The sequence below is a fragment of the Hirundo rustica genome, chromosome 2 (genome assembly GCF_015227805.2).
Source record: "Hirundo rustica isolate bHirRus1 chromosome 2, bHirRus1.pri.v3, whole genome shotgun sequence".
In the NCBI taxonomy this organism is placed as follows: Eukaryota; Metazoa; Chordata; class Aves; order Passeriformes; family Hirundinidae; genus Hirundo; species Hirundo rustica.
Window position 1 is genome coordinate 44,386,166 of NC_053451.1, and position 16,137 is coordinate 44,402,302.

The 16,137-nt window shown below is 43.6% G+C and overlaps 1 protein-coding gene across 1 annotated transcript in view; it reads right to left on the reverse strand.

The window, feature by feature from the left end:
* Positions 1-352: 352 nt before the first annotated feature.
* The window catches only part of ARHGAP20 (Rho GTPase activating protein 20), a 58,143-nt gene continuing 42,358 nt past the window's right edge, over positions 353-16,137 (reverse strand). The window contains 8 exon segments of the mRNA XM_040055454.2: positions 353-2,239; positions 2,242-3,243; positions 4,708-4,819; positions 5,269-5,458; positions 5,700-5,809; positions 6,831-6,992; positions 9,971-10,149; positions 14,328-14,510. Of these exon segments, the coding sequence (XP_039911388.1) occupies positions 2,187-2,239; positions 2,242-3,243; positions 4,708-4,819; positions 5,269-5,458; positions 5,700-5,809; positions 6,831-6,992; positions 9,971-10,149; positions 14,328-14,510 (1,991 nt within the window). The 3' untranslated portion in view covers positions 353-2,186.

Here is a 16,137-nt window from a genome sequence, read left to right on the forward strand (position 1 = left end):
ACCTCCATATTGTTGACTGAATCCCATTAGCTGAAAACATCCTCCTACCACAAGATGAAGAGAAAAATGGTAGGAATTCTTGCTTCAGAATTACTAGAATTTACAAAAGTCAACAGGATGATGGCATGCTGTAGGAATGATGTCACCCAAAGTGGAACAAAAATGCTTCAGTCCTTTCTCACACATTTGCAGTGGTATCATTGGGACTTCTGCTGCAGCAATAGCTTGCAGAACTGACACATTAAAAAATTCCACAGAATATAAACTGAATTTTTGACATAACAAATAATATTTAATATATAGCATTGAATGCATACACATCAATACCAGTGCCATAACAACAAAACAGAACTTGTAAAATTAGCAGCAGTTTTTTGCAAGTACAAAAATACACATTTTTTTTTTCAGAACATATATAATAGCAAAATTTAACAGGATATATTATACAAACTCAAAGCATTTAGATAATGCATTACTTTAATATATTATATGATGTATGACACAGACAGTGAGCCCGAGTGTACCCTCGGCAGGTTGGTAGGTGCCAGGATGCTGAGAGGTGCACTTGACACAACAGAAGGATGGGATGCCACCCAGAGGGGCCTGGATAAACTTGAGAAGTGGGCCCATGAGAACCTCAGGAGGTTCAACAAGTCTAAGTGCAGGGTGTTGCACCTTGCCCCGGGTGGGGGCAGCCCAGATACAGGTACAGACTGGGAGAAGAACTCACTGAGAGCAGCCCTGCGGGAAGAACTTGGGGGTGCTGGTGGGTGAGAGGCTGGACACGAGCTGTCAGTGTGCACTCACAGCCCAGAGAGCCAAACGTGTCCTGGGCTGCATCCGATGGTGGGCAGCAGGGCCAGGGAGGGGATTCTGCCCCTCTGCTCTGCTCTGCTCTGCTCTGCTCTGCTGAGACCCCAGCTGCAGTGCTGCAGCCAGCCCTGGGCTCCCAGCACAGGAGGGACAGGGACCTGCTGGAGCGAGTCCAGAGAAGGACCATAAAGAACATGAGAGGAATGGAAAAACTCTTCTGTGAGGAAATGCTGAGAGAGTGGGGATTGTTAAGCCTGGAAAAGAGGAGGCTTCAGGAAGACTTGACTTAGGCCTTCCAGTACCTTAAGGGCGGTTATAAAAAGCATATAAAATGACTTTTTATATGGGCAGATAGTGGCAGGGCAAGGGGTAAGATTTTAAACTAAAAGAGAGCGGGATAAGATTAGGAAGAAATTCTACTCAGAGAGTGGTGAAGCACTAGAACGAGTTGCCCCAAGAACTTATGGATGCCCTAGGCCTGGAAGTGCTCACGGCTGGGTTGGATGCGGCTCTGAGCAACCTGGTCTAGTGGAAGGTGTCCCTGTCTCTATGGCAGGGGGCTGGAACTTGATGATCTCTAAGATCCTTTCCAACCCAATCCATTCTGTGGTTTTGTTTGGATGTTGCATAATAAAATTACATGTGTTCTGCTTGCAATAATACATAATGCCATTTACAGCAATGTTAAGAAACTATTCACAACTTAAACATGAACAGAACAGCCAACAAAGCACAATAAATGAAACACAGAGTTGCAGGATGTTAGTTACAAGATTCAGCATTTCCCTTTATGTATTTCTGGGCTTATTTTTTCTTTTTTTTGCAGTGTGAAAGGAATAACTACACCTATCGAACATACCGTATAAACATACAGAAAACAACACACTTACTCCCCGGAGGACAATGAAGGTAATATTTATCAGTTTCAAAACAGTAGTATAATACCACAGTTATGGAAGCTATGCTGACTTTGCACACTACATCAAAAGCACAAAGGACTGGGACTCACATCTGCAAGGTTTAACACTCGAGTGGTCAAGGAGAGAGGCCCAGCAGGCAGCCTGCTGCCCTGGCAGGGTCAGGGAACAGGACACTGGCCTTAGTTACCTCCTGGGTCCCTTCCAGATTTTCAGGAGATTTCTGTTTGCTTGCTTTTCAGCATTTTTTATTATTCCTACAATGTTCTTTCAAAGCTTTATATTGGAACATTACTCAGTTTCCTAAAAAAAAAGAAAACCCGTGAGTCCGGGGACCGCTCAATTCAATTTGAACAATCTGGATGTTAAACTTAAAATGAACACACATCAACACCAAAGGCATTTTCTTTATGGTGTTTATTTTAAGCATTAAGATTCCTCTGCAAAAAGCTTTGGTCAGTCTCTTCGAACTTTGGATTGCTGTAATGCTTTTCTAGACCTCCTCTTTGATCATGAAGTCTGTCTCTCCCGGTGACTTTCAGAGGCAAGGGCTGAAGGTCAGGCTTAATGAAACAGCCACCAACTCCACCAGCAGGTTTTAGGGGCGCTGACCTGCTGCTGGGCCCCACCAAGCCCCCCTCAGCCCCGGAGTCAGTAGGTTGTGGAGATGGTGGCACCGTGGTGGGTGGAAACAAACAGTCACCAGCCACAGCAGCAGCAGCAGCGTCTTCGTGTTTCTTTAGGGACTGGAAAGTGCTATCCAAAGGGCAGGAGGTTTCACTTAAGGTAAGCAGAGCCTGGTCTGAAAACTGGGAGAAAACACTGTCCAGGGAGCAAATTGACGACACAGATGGAGAAGTCCCAGAAGACGACTGGCTAAAAGAGCTAAATCCTGAGCAAATATTCAATCCCTCTGGTGTTGGAGGCAGGAGACAATGGGACAGGTCTTTCCTTTCAACGTTTTGGTTCGTGTTGTCACTTTTACCAACGTTAATCCCTATAAGCAAGCCCTGATTGCCGAGCTTTTGCCTTTCCACCTGCAACGACTGGCGCTGGCAGAGACACTCTTCATCTTCATGAGACAGGACAACGTCACAGCTGGCTTTGCGCGTTGCCTTCTCCCGCCCAGCACCGGCGCGGGCGGAGCCGGAGCTCTGGAGGCCAACCGCAGGCTCGGAGGAGCGCCGGTGCCTCCTCACAGTCTTGGGAGCACCCGAGGTAGCTGCTGAGGGAAAACCACTGGAGTAGGGAGACTTATTTGAGTTTTCTTGCGAGGAAAACTTCAGGTGCACGTCGGCAGAAATTGCCAACTGCTTCAGTTTGGTTTGGCTTTGGATTTCATCCACCTCCGTCTGCTCCGAATCGCCGTCGCTCAGAGTGAAGACAGACTCCCTGCTTCTGTTATCCTGATCGTGGGTTTTCATCCAGTCACTGGAGGAAGAGTCAGCCTCATCATTTGCCTCATTTTCCAGGCTGTCATAGGAAGAGTCGTTCTGATGGAGAGAAGCAACATCTGCAAGGACAAACCAAGTGTTAGCACATCAGTGATTGAACCGCCCTCTTGACAAGCAGCTTTTTTTTTTTTTTTTTTTTTTTTTTTTTTTTTTTCTGGCAAGTATCCTTTACTTTCAGGAGCATTTGCCCTTTAAATATTTTTCAAGCAAAAGTACTAATAATTTAATAAAAAATTAATGTCTTTATTTTGAACTGGAGAAGCTGAAGTGAGTACTAAGCTACAGTTCAGTCAAGAAATACAGGATAGTGGAACAAATAAGGGTTAGGGGGGTTTTGCTGTGGTTTTGCTTTGGTTTGATTTTTTAAAGTGGATAGTAGCTAAACCAGCTGTAAACAATAATTTACATACATACATATATTGAATTGGTAATTTATATATTTTTTTCTTTTCATTATTGGATACTGAGCATTAGCTGAATTACTGATAAATTAGCACTGAGCAATGCACACCTGGGCCCTATCCTGTATCTGCAGTAATTGGAATGACATTAAATCTCTTTTGCTCTGGGTTAGACTAAGCTGCCTTATCTCACATTTGCAGCAGACACAGTTCATGCATGGGCAGCCACCATGCCTCAGTGCCTGCCTGAAAGCTCATTCAGCTGCTGTACCCTGTTGAGACCCGAGCTCTCACTGCCAGCACATCCCAGCACAGCAGAGCCCATGTGCTTCACTCCTGGGGAGAGAGAGGGCAGCCAGATTTCACTCCATCTCGCTGGAGGCAGAGCATGAGGAGTTTGAAACAGCCACACTGTCAGACATGCTGACACAAATGACATTGCCACTTTCAGTACAGGCCATCTGTGATAAAATTTGTTTTACAAAAACACTGCTTTAGAAATACTTTAAGGAGAAATACAAAAGTCCAGTCAAAATCAGAGGGCTGAAGAGAAAAAAAGCATTAATGATATCTGGAAAGATCTGTCAACTAGTCTGCCATACACTTTCAGTGAACAGTTCCATGATTTTTCTGCGCTAGCAGCAAAATCTGGATGTCCCATGGAAACTCTGGAGATCTCTCTCTCTCTTGATAGTGAATAGACACTTTCAACCCTAATGTAATGGTGTGACAGCTGTATTATGACCATTGTTGATCACTGACTCTTGATATTTTGGGAAAACACAGGCTGATGCAAAAATTCTAGATTTGAGACGAAACCTTCTCCAGATTTTTTCTTTTTTATTTTCTTTGTTTCCCCTTCCTCCTTTTTTAACTAAAGTGGTTCAGATGACCGGTATAGGAGCAAGAGTACTTGTGAAAACATTTTGTGATACGATCCAGGTCTATGGTAAGTTGAATCAGTGATTATGACCAATTCTTTGGGGAATTGAATGGAAAGAGAACAGCAACATCTGGGAACACCACGTGAAGAAGGAACAGCATTCTTCCATGGAAGATACCAATCTTTTGCCTGGCTGAGTTTAGCTGTCTTAATGGGATCAAACCATCAATCTGCATTACCTGAGCTGTTCTCTCTCTTGCATGTCATCAGTATTTCTCCAAAGAGGGAGGTAATTTCATCTCCAAAAATCCTGCAGCAATTCTCAATGAGGAACTGTACCAGACTAGTAATCTGCAACAAAGCAATGGGAGAGAGATGCCATATCTTTTATTATTCAACTCAGGACAAGCTCACCATACAGATGAGGAACAGGAACAAACTGTCATCCATGAAGGCAGCCATTAACTACTCTCTCAGTCTCCTGGCCCAATAAATTGTCCTGGTATACATCCTTGTAAACATCTTTTCCATTCTACTCTGTCCTGTTTGGAGGTCACCACAACCAGAGATCCTCTTGATGAGACAAGCATTTTGCTGATACACTGAGCATTGCTTTATGACCTCTCTCCCCTTCTTCCAGGAAGATTATGAGAATGGATTGATGAATGTTGCTGGAGCCCTGATGAGAGGAAAAGTCCTGATCTGAAGAGGTGCTGGGTGTTCTCATGTCTGTAACCAACAGCCTGGTTGAACGGGATGAAGGCTGGTTTAGTTTTCTGCTACACCGAAGTGTTTCTTACCTTTTTGATAAATTCACTTTCTATATCAGGAGTGGAGGAAACAGGAGGCCAGAGCAGGCTAGGTGCAATGCAGACAGCCAGATTAAAGGCATTCATCTGGTTCTCTTCAGATCGCATTTCTATCCCATGCAGAACTCCAAAGATGTAACGTAAGAGAACAACATTAGCTCTGGGGAGATGCTCTATTAACCTGAAAACAGATTAAAAACAGTAGTCTTCACATTAGTGACCACTTTCTATAGATACACACAAGTCAAGGTAATGGAAATGCAGAAACAGGGTAACATGGTCCACTAATTAAACCAGGGAGGGTGTCAAAGAGATGTTCTTGTTCTTGTTAAAAACCCCATAATTGTAAGTTGAATATTTGTGATTCTGCATTCTGGGATACACATTTATAGGAAAAGAATGTAGAGAATATAAATAACTACCTTTGGATGCTTTTTATCTTCTCTTCATTATTTCCTTGATCCAGCACAGACACCCACTTATCACACAGCTGGGATGATAAAATGCTGTCTGGGATGTTGCGAAGAAAATCCTTATCAAGAGAAAAGCAGAACAAAACACGTGAGCAGCTGTTCTGCGGCATGTGAGGGAGCAGGAATAAGATACACAGATACAAGAGGATGCATCCATGGGACAGCACTCGCTGGCAAGTATACTGTTACACATAATCACCAAAACCAAAAGAAAATCATCTGAGATAGAGGCACTTTAGATTATGCTTGAAGTAAATATTTTCCAGCCTTTGCCTACCCCTTCCTGTCAAAGTAGAGGTATTTGAATGTTTCTTCTGATATTGCTGAACTAAAAAATCCGCAGCGAGACCAGTTATTTTGATGTTGCATAATGTCTGTCTTTACTTATCACTTAACTTCACCTGTAGTCCCTGTTTCTTCCCCTCAGCTGACAAGACTCAGCTCCAGACCATAAGCACTCCAAGGCATTTCTACCTTTCTTCCCCTAATCAATGGAGCTCTTAAACTAGTCATTGATAGTCTTGCTAGTCCTCTTTACTAACACCTCAACCACAGGCATGGACACTGCTGCAGTTTAGGAAGAAGGGCCAAATCCTAGCTTCCAAAAAAAGTTAGGGTGAGGGAAGCTGTGATGGTTTTTTTGCACAAGGAACTTTGGTTTTGACATATAAGACTGTAACAAAAGATAATGCATGGAAAAAATAATCCAAATATTTATGGCAACACTCTAAACCCACCAGGATCTGCAGTGTAGGGTATACTGAAGTGTAAGGAGACAGGTCTGCCAACATGCCTTTTAGTATTTCATATGCAGAGATAAAGAGAGTAACAGGACTAGCCTGTAGTAGAGAGCTCAGGAAAGCTGTCAGCAAAACAAGCTGGCTACTCCACTTCCTCATCCTAAGTCAGTGGTAGCATCCTTTGGAAATCCTCACAAGGTTAATGTGCCAGCCCATTCTTGTTGATTCAGTCCACCAATTCCTCTTTGGGCCTTTTCCCTGGAGAAAAGCTCTCCCTGGTTGGGCACAGGATCTGTGCTGCTCTCACCCAAAAAGGGAGAAAGGAACATTCTGCACATACCTTAAACAAAGATGCTGTTACAAATATGGATTCACGGGCCAGGTCCACTTCAGTGCCTGAATCAAGTTTCTCCTTTAGCTCTTTGAATGTTTTTGCACTTCCAGAACGTCTGAAAATACCCTTGGTGGAAGGCCCTTCTTGGTAAAGGAGGGAAAGCATGTCCTAAAAAAAATTAAAAAGGCAAAGACGATTTTTCATAAATATATTTTATTGTCCAGCACCACTACAATGTAGTTTTGTCGGTTTTGCCACAGCTGAAAACCTTTTAGTCCTAAAAAGTATGAGAAATCAAACACAAGTCAAGGCTCACCCTCCAAACCATGCCAAACTGCACAGCAAAGCTGTGATTTGGGGCTCTCATTTTGGAAAACATCCCCTCAGAATGTGCAGCCACTGCTGAGCACTTTCTGCATGACCTTCCAGGATCCGTGCAACTTTCAGCCAAGTCATTTAAATATATAAATGCCGTGGTATGGGAAAAGGAGAGTGGTCTATATAATTCTATATAATTATATATTCTATATAATGGGAAAAGGAGAGTGGTCTAAATAATTCAAAGCTTTGCATTTGACAGTGGCCTCAGCCACTTCTTGCAGGAAGATATGAGACGCTCACTGCTCATCATTGCAGTTAATATTATCACCAACCACAGACAGAATTCTGTTTCACTGTTGATATCCGAAAAAAAAGAGATTTTTTAATCTAAACTAGAAAGTGTTTTGTTTGTTAATATATATCTGCACTTCTACACCAGATCAGAGTCAGGTTTTTACCCCCTTTGCTGTTTGTGAGTGGTATCAGACTCTGCAAGCAGCTCAGGGCTGTCAGCAGGACCAACTCTGAGGCAAGGGTGCTCCTGCTTGGGAGGTCACTCCAAGGGGAATAAAGCTCAGCTTGTGGCTCCCCAAAGCCAGTGAGGCTGCACAGGATTAAACAAGTAGGCAGCTTATTACAGGGAAGGGAAAACAAGCAGATTCCTGCCTAGCTTGTAAAGTAACAGGAGGGACTGATTTTTGCCATTAAACAATAGAGGAAAACAAGGAGAAAAGGAAATGCTGAAACTTCTCCTAAGATAATATGTTCAGGATATTTGCCAGATGCTTAGTTCTCTGCAGTCTCCTCTGGGCCATCTCTCAGATATGCAGGTCAACTCTTGCAGACCTGCTCCAGGCAATGCAGAATTTGTCCTGCTTATCTCTTTGAAAGGGGAAACATGTGCAGACAGTCTGTGGGATTATGTGTATACACACAGTGGCCTGAGGACCAAGTTATCAAAAATGATGGCAAGAAAAGGGACATGGGGGCAGTCCTGGGACAGTGGTCCATCACTATTAAGCTGAATTAGTGAACAGTAATGGATAAGGAATTTGGGGACTTCCCTAGTCTGGGCTGTAAGGTAGGTCTTCCTGCCACACAGCGGTGCAGATAAGTGCAATAGAAGCTATTACTTTTGCATTTATTCTTTATTGTTTCTTTCTCGCTCTTGCAGAAGTCCAAGATCAAGAATCCATGTAAGTGCAGATGCTTTGGAGGAGCACCTTCGTGGCAGCAGGACTCATGTCAGCATTTTCATTCTCCTTGCAGAGATTTAGAGCTCTCCCATCAAAACAGGCTGAGTCCCACAGCACAGGATGTTAGCACATGAACAAACCCTCTGAAAACACATTTTGAACAAAATATTCACAAGATAAAAATAGGAAGCCCCTACTGAACTAACAAACCCAGATGAAATTACATGAATGAAGCTATGCTGCCAGACAGTGTGGCAATGGCTAAAAGAGAGCCCTTCAGCTGTGAAAGCAAGCTGGAAGCTCTGAAGCAGTTATCCAGCATGCCTGCAGCACTCATCCCTGATATTTTCTTTTCCTTGCAGATAAATCCCATTAAGTCCCCCAGTATTCTATTCTCTAGAGATGCTGCATGAATTCAGAAGTAAGTTGTATTTTGTGGCATAAACACAATGTTTAAAATTCAAAGCATGAATTCTACCAAGCTGTGATTCTATGCTTAGCAACTCTGGGGATTTTTTCAAATAAAAATTTACTAATATTTATGTTTTGGAGAAATTTCTGAAATGCAGCATTGGCTCATCTCTTAAACAGAGAAAAGGAGGGATCAGGTGATCACAGTCATACAGAGTCCATCTCTGGAGGGCTTATTTAAATAACCTAAATAATGAAAATGCACATTTCTCCTTCAAAAGAAAACATTACTAAAAGACCTGGAAAATCCTGGTATGATTCACTATTCAGGCAGCGATAAAGCAGCACATCAAGCACCAGCTTAGGAGACAATACATCTCTTCCTGTCAACTGGTGTGACCCCACTGATTGCAGTGGGGTTCTGGCAATTTCTTCCAGCCAGAAGTCAGGCTGTCAGGATGAAGGGCCCAATCCTGCAGGGCCCATTCCCACTCTGCAAATACTTCATCTGCTGTGCTGACAACAGGGCATTCCAATCACCAAAAATGCCACATACATGCCTAAACTATGCCGAGGAGTGGGCTCTACGACAACCTTTTTCATGGTCCTAAGCTGGTTTTGAGAGCATCCACAGCACCAGAGCTGCCTCAAGACAGGATGAAAAGATGCTAGTGTAGCCTCCACATTCCCACATTCCCTATTGCAGTGGTGCTGTTGGACCAAAAATGAGGACTCAAGAGTGTTTGCCTGCCCTGGAATAACTCCAAGAGAGGCTCTGAAATTGCCTAGCTATGGGCAGGTGGCATTTTTATGCGTGCGTGGGCTGCCTATATGGGACAGTAGATGAGACATTTATGGATGTGGGGATTTCACAGAGATCTTGGGAGTGGTTTAAAAAGTATGTGTGAAGGTGGCATTTATTTACACTGTGTAAGTGAGGATTAGGAAACCAGCCTCATAGCATGGGCTATAAAAGAGAACTAGCCCAGAGCAGCAGACTGATCACATACATTTCTCAAGCTGTTATTGACTGGGCCTGACCACAGTATATGTTAAATACCCAAGTTCTTGCTGGGAACCACAAATGAGGTTTCCCTATGGAAACCTTTCTGGTTCCTTTGCTTGGGTGATTTCAATGTCCCATTTACAAACATATCCTCATTTACTACACAGAGAAATTCCACCACTCTAAGACCCAACCCTGAGCCTGGGACTCACCAAGAGGGGTTTGGGCAGGTTGTCATCCTCACAGATGGTTGTTAGGAAGAGGCCAAAGAGCTTCCCAGGAGCAGCAGTTGTTGAGGAGAGGGGTGCATTGTCCAAGTGAGTGCCTGGGCCACGCCAAAAAGCCCAATTTATGATAGATCTTTTCCTTTTAAATGACTTTTGGCTTAAGTCTGGGGAAAGAGAAAGGTGTTTATTACGAGAAATGCATTTCAATTCTAGTTCCAGTATTTGGGTTGGTGGTTGCTATGGTTTCAAAGGAAAAAACGTCATGAACTCAACCAACTCCTTGCATCCAGCCAAGCCTAATCCACCATGTACATACCTCTGTGTGTGTGTGTAGAATGTGTTGCCTTACTCATGCCCTGAAGAGGAGTACCAGGATCTGCCCTGCACTGCTGGAGCAGTGTCAGCACTCTCCACCAAGCGCGGGATGCCAAACCTCAGCCTGCTGATTTCACACAGAGCTGCACTCTGCTAAATAACTCATCTTCTACCCACAGGTGCAAATCCACTGCCCTCACCTCAGCATGCTGTCCAGGGCCATCCTAGCTCTCCTGACAACGTGGGAGACCCTCCCCACAAGTAACACCACAGAATCAACTAATGGGGTGAGGCATTTCCAGACCAGGAAAAGCCACTGCCTTTGTTCTCTTCTCCACAACGCAGGAGTATCATCAGTGTCCTCACTCCAAGCATTTGCCAACCATGGCCCAGGGATGGTGCCTGCCCTTTAATCAAGGCCTTCCAGATGGCATTTCAGCATGCTGCCAGCACACTGATGGGCTCTGCTTGTCTGCATCGTAACATATTTCACCAGATATCAATGGAGGCACACCAACTGAAACTCTTGTTTGGAGTGTGGAGAAATGAAAATACTGCTATTGGGACACATAAAGGGTTTTTTTAATGACCTTTCTCAACATCAGCCAGTGCGAAGTCTTCTTAACAGCATGGATTACTGCTAAAGAGAAAAGGAGTGCGGACTGTTTATGACAGAATTGGTAACTGAGAAAAACTTACTCTGATATATTTTGCCCTTCTGAGGTGTTTTCAAAGCCAATCAGTATTGATTTAGTTGCTTGCCTACTCCATACACATTTTAATTAGCTGGTTCTTCCAAACATTTTACTTTCTGCTGTTGTGAAGGCAAGAAGCAAGGCTTGCAGAATTAAGGATTGTGGTACAATACCAGATTTTTCTCTCCAATACTTTATTCTCTCCTATACTTTATTAGAACTGGGTTTTAGCTCAGAGTGATTTTCATTATATGTCACTCCATTCCAGATCATGCTCCCTTAGGGAATGGGTGGAAGCCTTTTCATTAGATGCTTATAGGATGAAAAGTTACAGTTTAACTCAAAACGTGAACATACGAATGGAGAAGCCTGAAGAAAAATGCTTTTCATAAAAAATAATGGGGATATACATTTTAAGCAGTCCAAAGCTTCAAGAAATGTAAGTCTGGCAGCGTCTAAGGCTTTACTTGACACATCATGTTTTGGGAGAACATAACTAACCTGTAACTTTTAAAATTACTTTTTTTTTTTTTCCTTCAGATGAGCTGGATATTAGCACCTGGATGGGGTTTGCTTCACAAACTAAGGTTTGCCAGCGTTCTAGTGACACAACGGCGAAGACATACCAGTGTTTTTTTTCTGTAAACCCTGTAGATCCCAGTGGAAGCAAAAATTAAGATGCTATTTTGGAGAACAAGGAACAGCAGAAGTGAATAAAAAAAATAGTCTTAAAATAAGGAACTCTTCTCAGTCTCTTACTGATTGTTCCCCTCTTAACAGCCATGTCTCACACTGAAAATGTGAACAAGGAGTCATTGCAACTAACTGCAGTTCTCCCCTGGGACAGGAAGGAAATCTTAGCCAATGTCCTTCAGCACACCAGGGCAGAAACCAACAACTGGTGTGTGGCAATGAATGCCCTGTCACTCACAAACTAACATTCACTGAAAACCAGGAAAACTCATCCTTTTCATACTCCCTTTTTAAGGGTGTTGAGAAGTCGTAAGCTGAAGAGGAGATGAGAAGGGGTGGATGTAGACTTTCTTTCCTTGAACCTGTGCAAAGTTATAACACTAGGAGAAGGCCAGACTCCTCTCAGCTAAGACAGATGCCAATTATTGTTCTGCAGAAGTACTTCCACACAAAAACCACATAGCCTTGTTCTGGTGGATTATTCTAAGCCAGAATCAGAAAAAAAGTAATACCAGTTTGCTGGAAAATCTTGGTCAGAACTCACAGGAGCCACCTCCTCTGCTCATATTTTACATGAAGGGAATGTCTATTCATAGTTAGTGTCTTAGCCATGGAAATGGCATTTCCTCTCCTTGAAACTAATCAGAAATTTGTAAATAAATCTTCAGCTCTATTTATCAACGTACTCATGAGCATAATTTAATGGCTATGTTTAACTGATAGGTGACCATTCCTGTTACATGCTGAAAGGCTACAGCAGAGGCAACTGAAACACTCCATTTCTTCCACGTGGAAAATTCTCCTGTACATTTTAACCATCTTGCCAGGACAGTTGATGCAATTACACCAGCACATTTGGTGTCCAAAGAGTTACTTACTTGCCATGAGGGCCAGCTGTCAGCCATGCCTGTCAGCACCTACGCTGCTGCCTAGCCATGGTGCACACTGGTGGAGCTGGGCAGCTGCTCCTTGCTGCCTCCAGAAGGGACAGCATGTCCAGCACAGTGGCATCCCACTGCAGGGAAGTGATGGGAGCGAGGACAGCACAGCATGTGGCAGTGAAGTGTGGGGTTACAGATACTGCTCTCTGTAAATTCACCCTCTGTGTGGCAGTGTGCCCAGTGGGAACCCAACACAGATCTTGGCTTGCTGATTCCAAGATCAAAAGCCAGATCATAGCCTTGGCTTGCATGCAGGTAATTTTTGCCATTTTCCAAACCCAAAACAGTTAGGAAAAGCACAAGGAACAGTGCTGTAAGTGAGAAAACCTGCTTTGCAAGCAGTTACACCTAGACATCACTTGAACAGGTTTTGTCTGACGAAAGAGGGAAAGGTGAATGGACCAAAAGCCTCCTTCTCCCATTTAGCACAGTCCCTGTGCATGACCTGCAGGCTGCCCCAGGCTTCTGGTGCCCCAAGCCAGGCTCACTCCACTCCTGCAGCCTGCACAGCACCGATGATAACACATCTGCATTAGAACTCTACAGGCCTGATTTGCATTTCTATTTTCTTTTGCCAGTCAACATCAGCTGCCAAAGCAGAGCCTGTAAACCTAATTACACCCCTTTGCTAGATTGCCTCATTCTTAAAACATGCCATGAGGTAATATATGATACAAATTACTGGGAAGGGGGTGGATGAATGCATGAGGAAAGGAAATTAATTTATATAAAATGTAATCAATTTCCAGAATAATTTGCAATGGACTCTGGTATAGCTTCAGTGTATTTAATTTCTAAAAACATTACAAATGGATTCTATTCATATTCATATATTGTGGGAGATCTTATGTATTGAGGAGTGCCCAAGATAACAGTGTGGATGTTAATTTTTCTATGATGCAGTTATTAATGGTGAAGTAGGGCAGAGTTCCTAATTGAGCTGAGTATGCTGGTGTGTTAAGAACAACAAAAACACACCATGGGATGTATCCTTGCCCTAAGTCTAACTCCCCAATCCTGTCACTATCTCCTTATCTGTTTTCTCACGAGCAGAGCGCAGTCATTGTGTCATTGACAACAGAGTGCAAAATGGAGAGCAGGCATTCGTATTTTTGCATCATCAAGGCCAAAGGCAGAGGAAAATACTACTTTCTTTATTTTACCCAAAGAGCACTGAAATAAAGTTCTATTTGGTCACCTTATCTAGGTGCCCAAGTGCCTGCCTAGCCTTTGCCCCTTGAGGGTCCCAGTGAGGTAGGTGTGGAGTCCTAAGTACCTTCTTGAGACGAAGGATTCTGCCAAATGTTGCATGGGAACTCCGTGCCAAAGTCAAGCCTTGACTCTTGAACCGTGAAACCACCCTGCCTTGTTACAGAGCACAGCAAGGGCTGCAGAGAGAAGCTCAGCCAACAGACTCACAAAAATTGCAGGGGAGAGATTCTGTCTTTCCTTCGCTGATTTTAGAACAATCACTCGACGGGCAGCTTGTCAAAATGTAACTCACGAAGATGACACATACACAACAGCACGCTCCGATCACTGAGAGCTACGGTGCAAAATCCCCCGAGCAGCTGGAAGACACACCTGCCCGCCCCTCTGCGCTTCCCCCTGCGCCCCCAGCCCGGCACATTTGCCTTCTGCAAGAGAGCCAGGTGGCCGGGCTGTGGGGAGAGACGCCGGGGCGAGAGGACAACGTACCGTTCAGCTGCTGGCACACGGCCACCTGGCTGGGCTTCAGCACAAACTGGCACTGCAGCTCCTGGGGCAGCTGCTCCATCAAGAAAGGGCCCTGAAGCTGCCTGGGGCAGGCGCAGTGCTTTGATCCGTGGGGCATGGCGTCACGAATGTGGCTCATTTTAATTCCGAAGGGATATTCATGTCCTGTTCAAAGAGAAATCGTAATAATCTCCGTTGGATTGACTGGAGACTTGCAAAACTCCATCTGCCCTGGAGAAAAAGCAGATTTTGCTTGCTGGCCCGCAGCACTTTCTCAGTAATCTAAGAATTGTTGCTTTTCTCCATGTTCGCACGGGCATAAATCATACGCTGGCAGATAGGGAGTTTGGTGTAGTTAAACAGATGTAAAAGTAAAATCAGATCTATTACAGCTGTATCACATAAAAGCCGGTCAGAAAAAAATAAAAGTGACTATTTCTCAATTCAGTGTTTACTCTTTCCACTGCTTTTATTGTGGCACTGAAAGTTCAGGTACTGCTTGCTCATATCCTTCTGGAGAGAAATGAGCTTTTCGGATCAGTCACGTCAAATTTTTGCTGAGCACGCAAAACCAAAAAATTTCAGTGTGGAAGTGATCTTCCCTCCCTTATCATGCAAAGTCCAACAGCCATCAGCTCAGTCAAATGAGACACAATTATGGTTCCTGTCTGAGGCTGAAACAGGAAGGAAACGTTAATCACAGAGCTGATGCAAATGAGCTGTGCTTGGCTTTAACCAGCATCTTCGGAGACTACACAGAGGCAATTCTTTTCTGCAGGAGCTGTCACAAATGCCACCGGAAAGATGCTTTTCAGACTTGTCTAAAGACCTGGTGGATTCAAGATATTAAATGTGGATGCAATGCTAAGATGTTTTAGTTAGCTTGCAGATAGACTTGAACACTAAGAGAGTGGAAGAGATGTTAAGTGAGATTTTAGGTAGTATGAAGCTATGGCACAGTCAAACTCTGCTTCTGATGTGCACCTAGGATAAAAGTTGGGCTTATCTAATAAACCTTTGCATAAGTATCAAGAATAGCATCACTTTCATGTCAGGTTCCTCTTTTCCAAGAACTGCAACTTGAATTTGCAGTGAGAGTCAGTCAATTAGAAAGGCCTTTTCCATTGCTGAATTCTCTGGTTCTATGTTTAAAGCCATGGATGTGATCTGATCTGAAGAAGATACATGATAATGGTGAGATACCCGAAGTCTGGTATGTTTCAAGAGCAAAACAGTTTGCACACTCTGTAAGGTGCACAAATTAGACATTTTATAAATATTAAACCTGTCTGACTCAGTGAAGCATTTGTAGCTACGGCTGCTTTGAGAAGGAATGCTGAGATTTACTGGGATCAGATTTGCAGGAGAAAAAAACAGAAAATCCACAAGTTTTTCTTGTTCTAATCATCTGCAAACTCATACAGCATAAGTAATACTGGGCTTCTACAGGGAAATGTTCTTACTAATGGAAAGGGATTTGCTCTTAGTGAATCATGGGCCAAAAGCAAATTGCTCCATCCAATCACTTCTGAGATTTGTGCTGATTCCTGGTCCTGTAATGTTTTGAAAAGCATTTTAGAAAGTGAATAAGCACTAATTTGCTCCTAATCAGAGGGGAGCTGTCAACCAGAATGAGAAATACAGGATTGGAAAGGACCCCTTGAATCAGTTGAGCTGTGGAAGGAAAGATCATTTCTCAAAACTCTGCTGAGTTTTGCTGAGAAGGGGAGTAAACAACGCTATGGAGGTGTAGGAAGAAATATGGGAAAGCTGGACAACCTCCAGAAGAGGA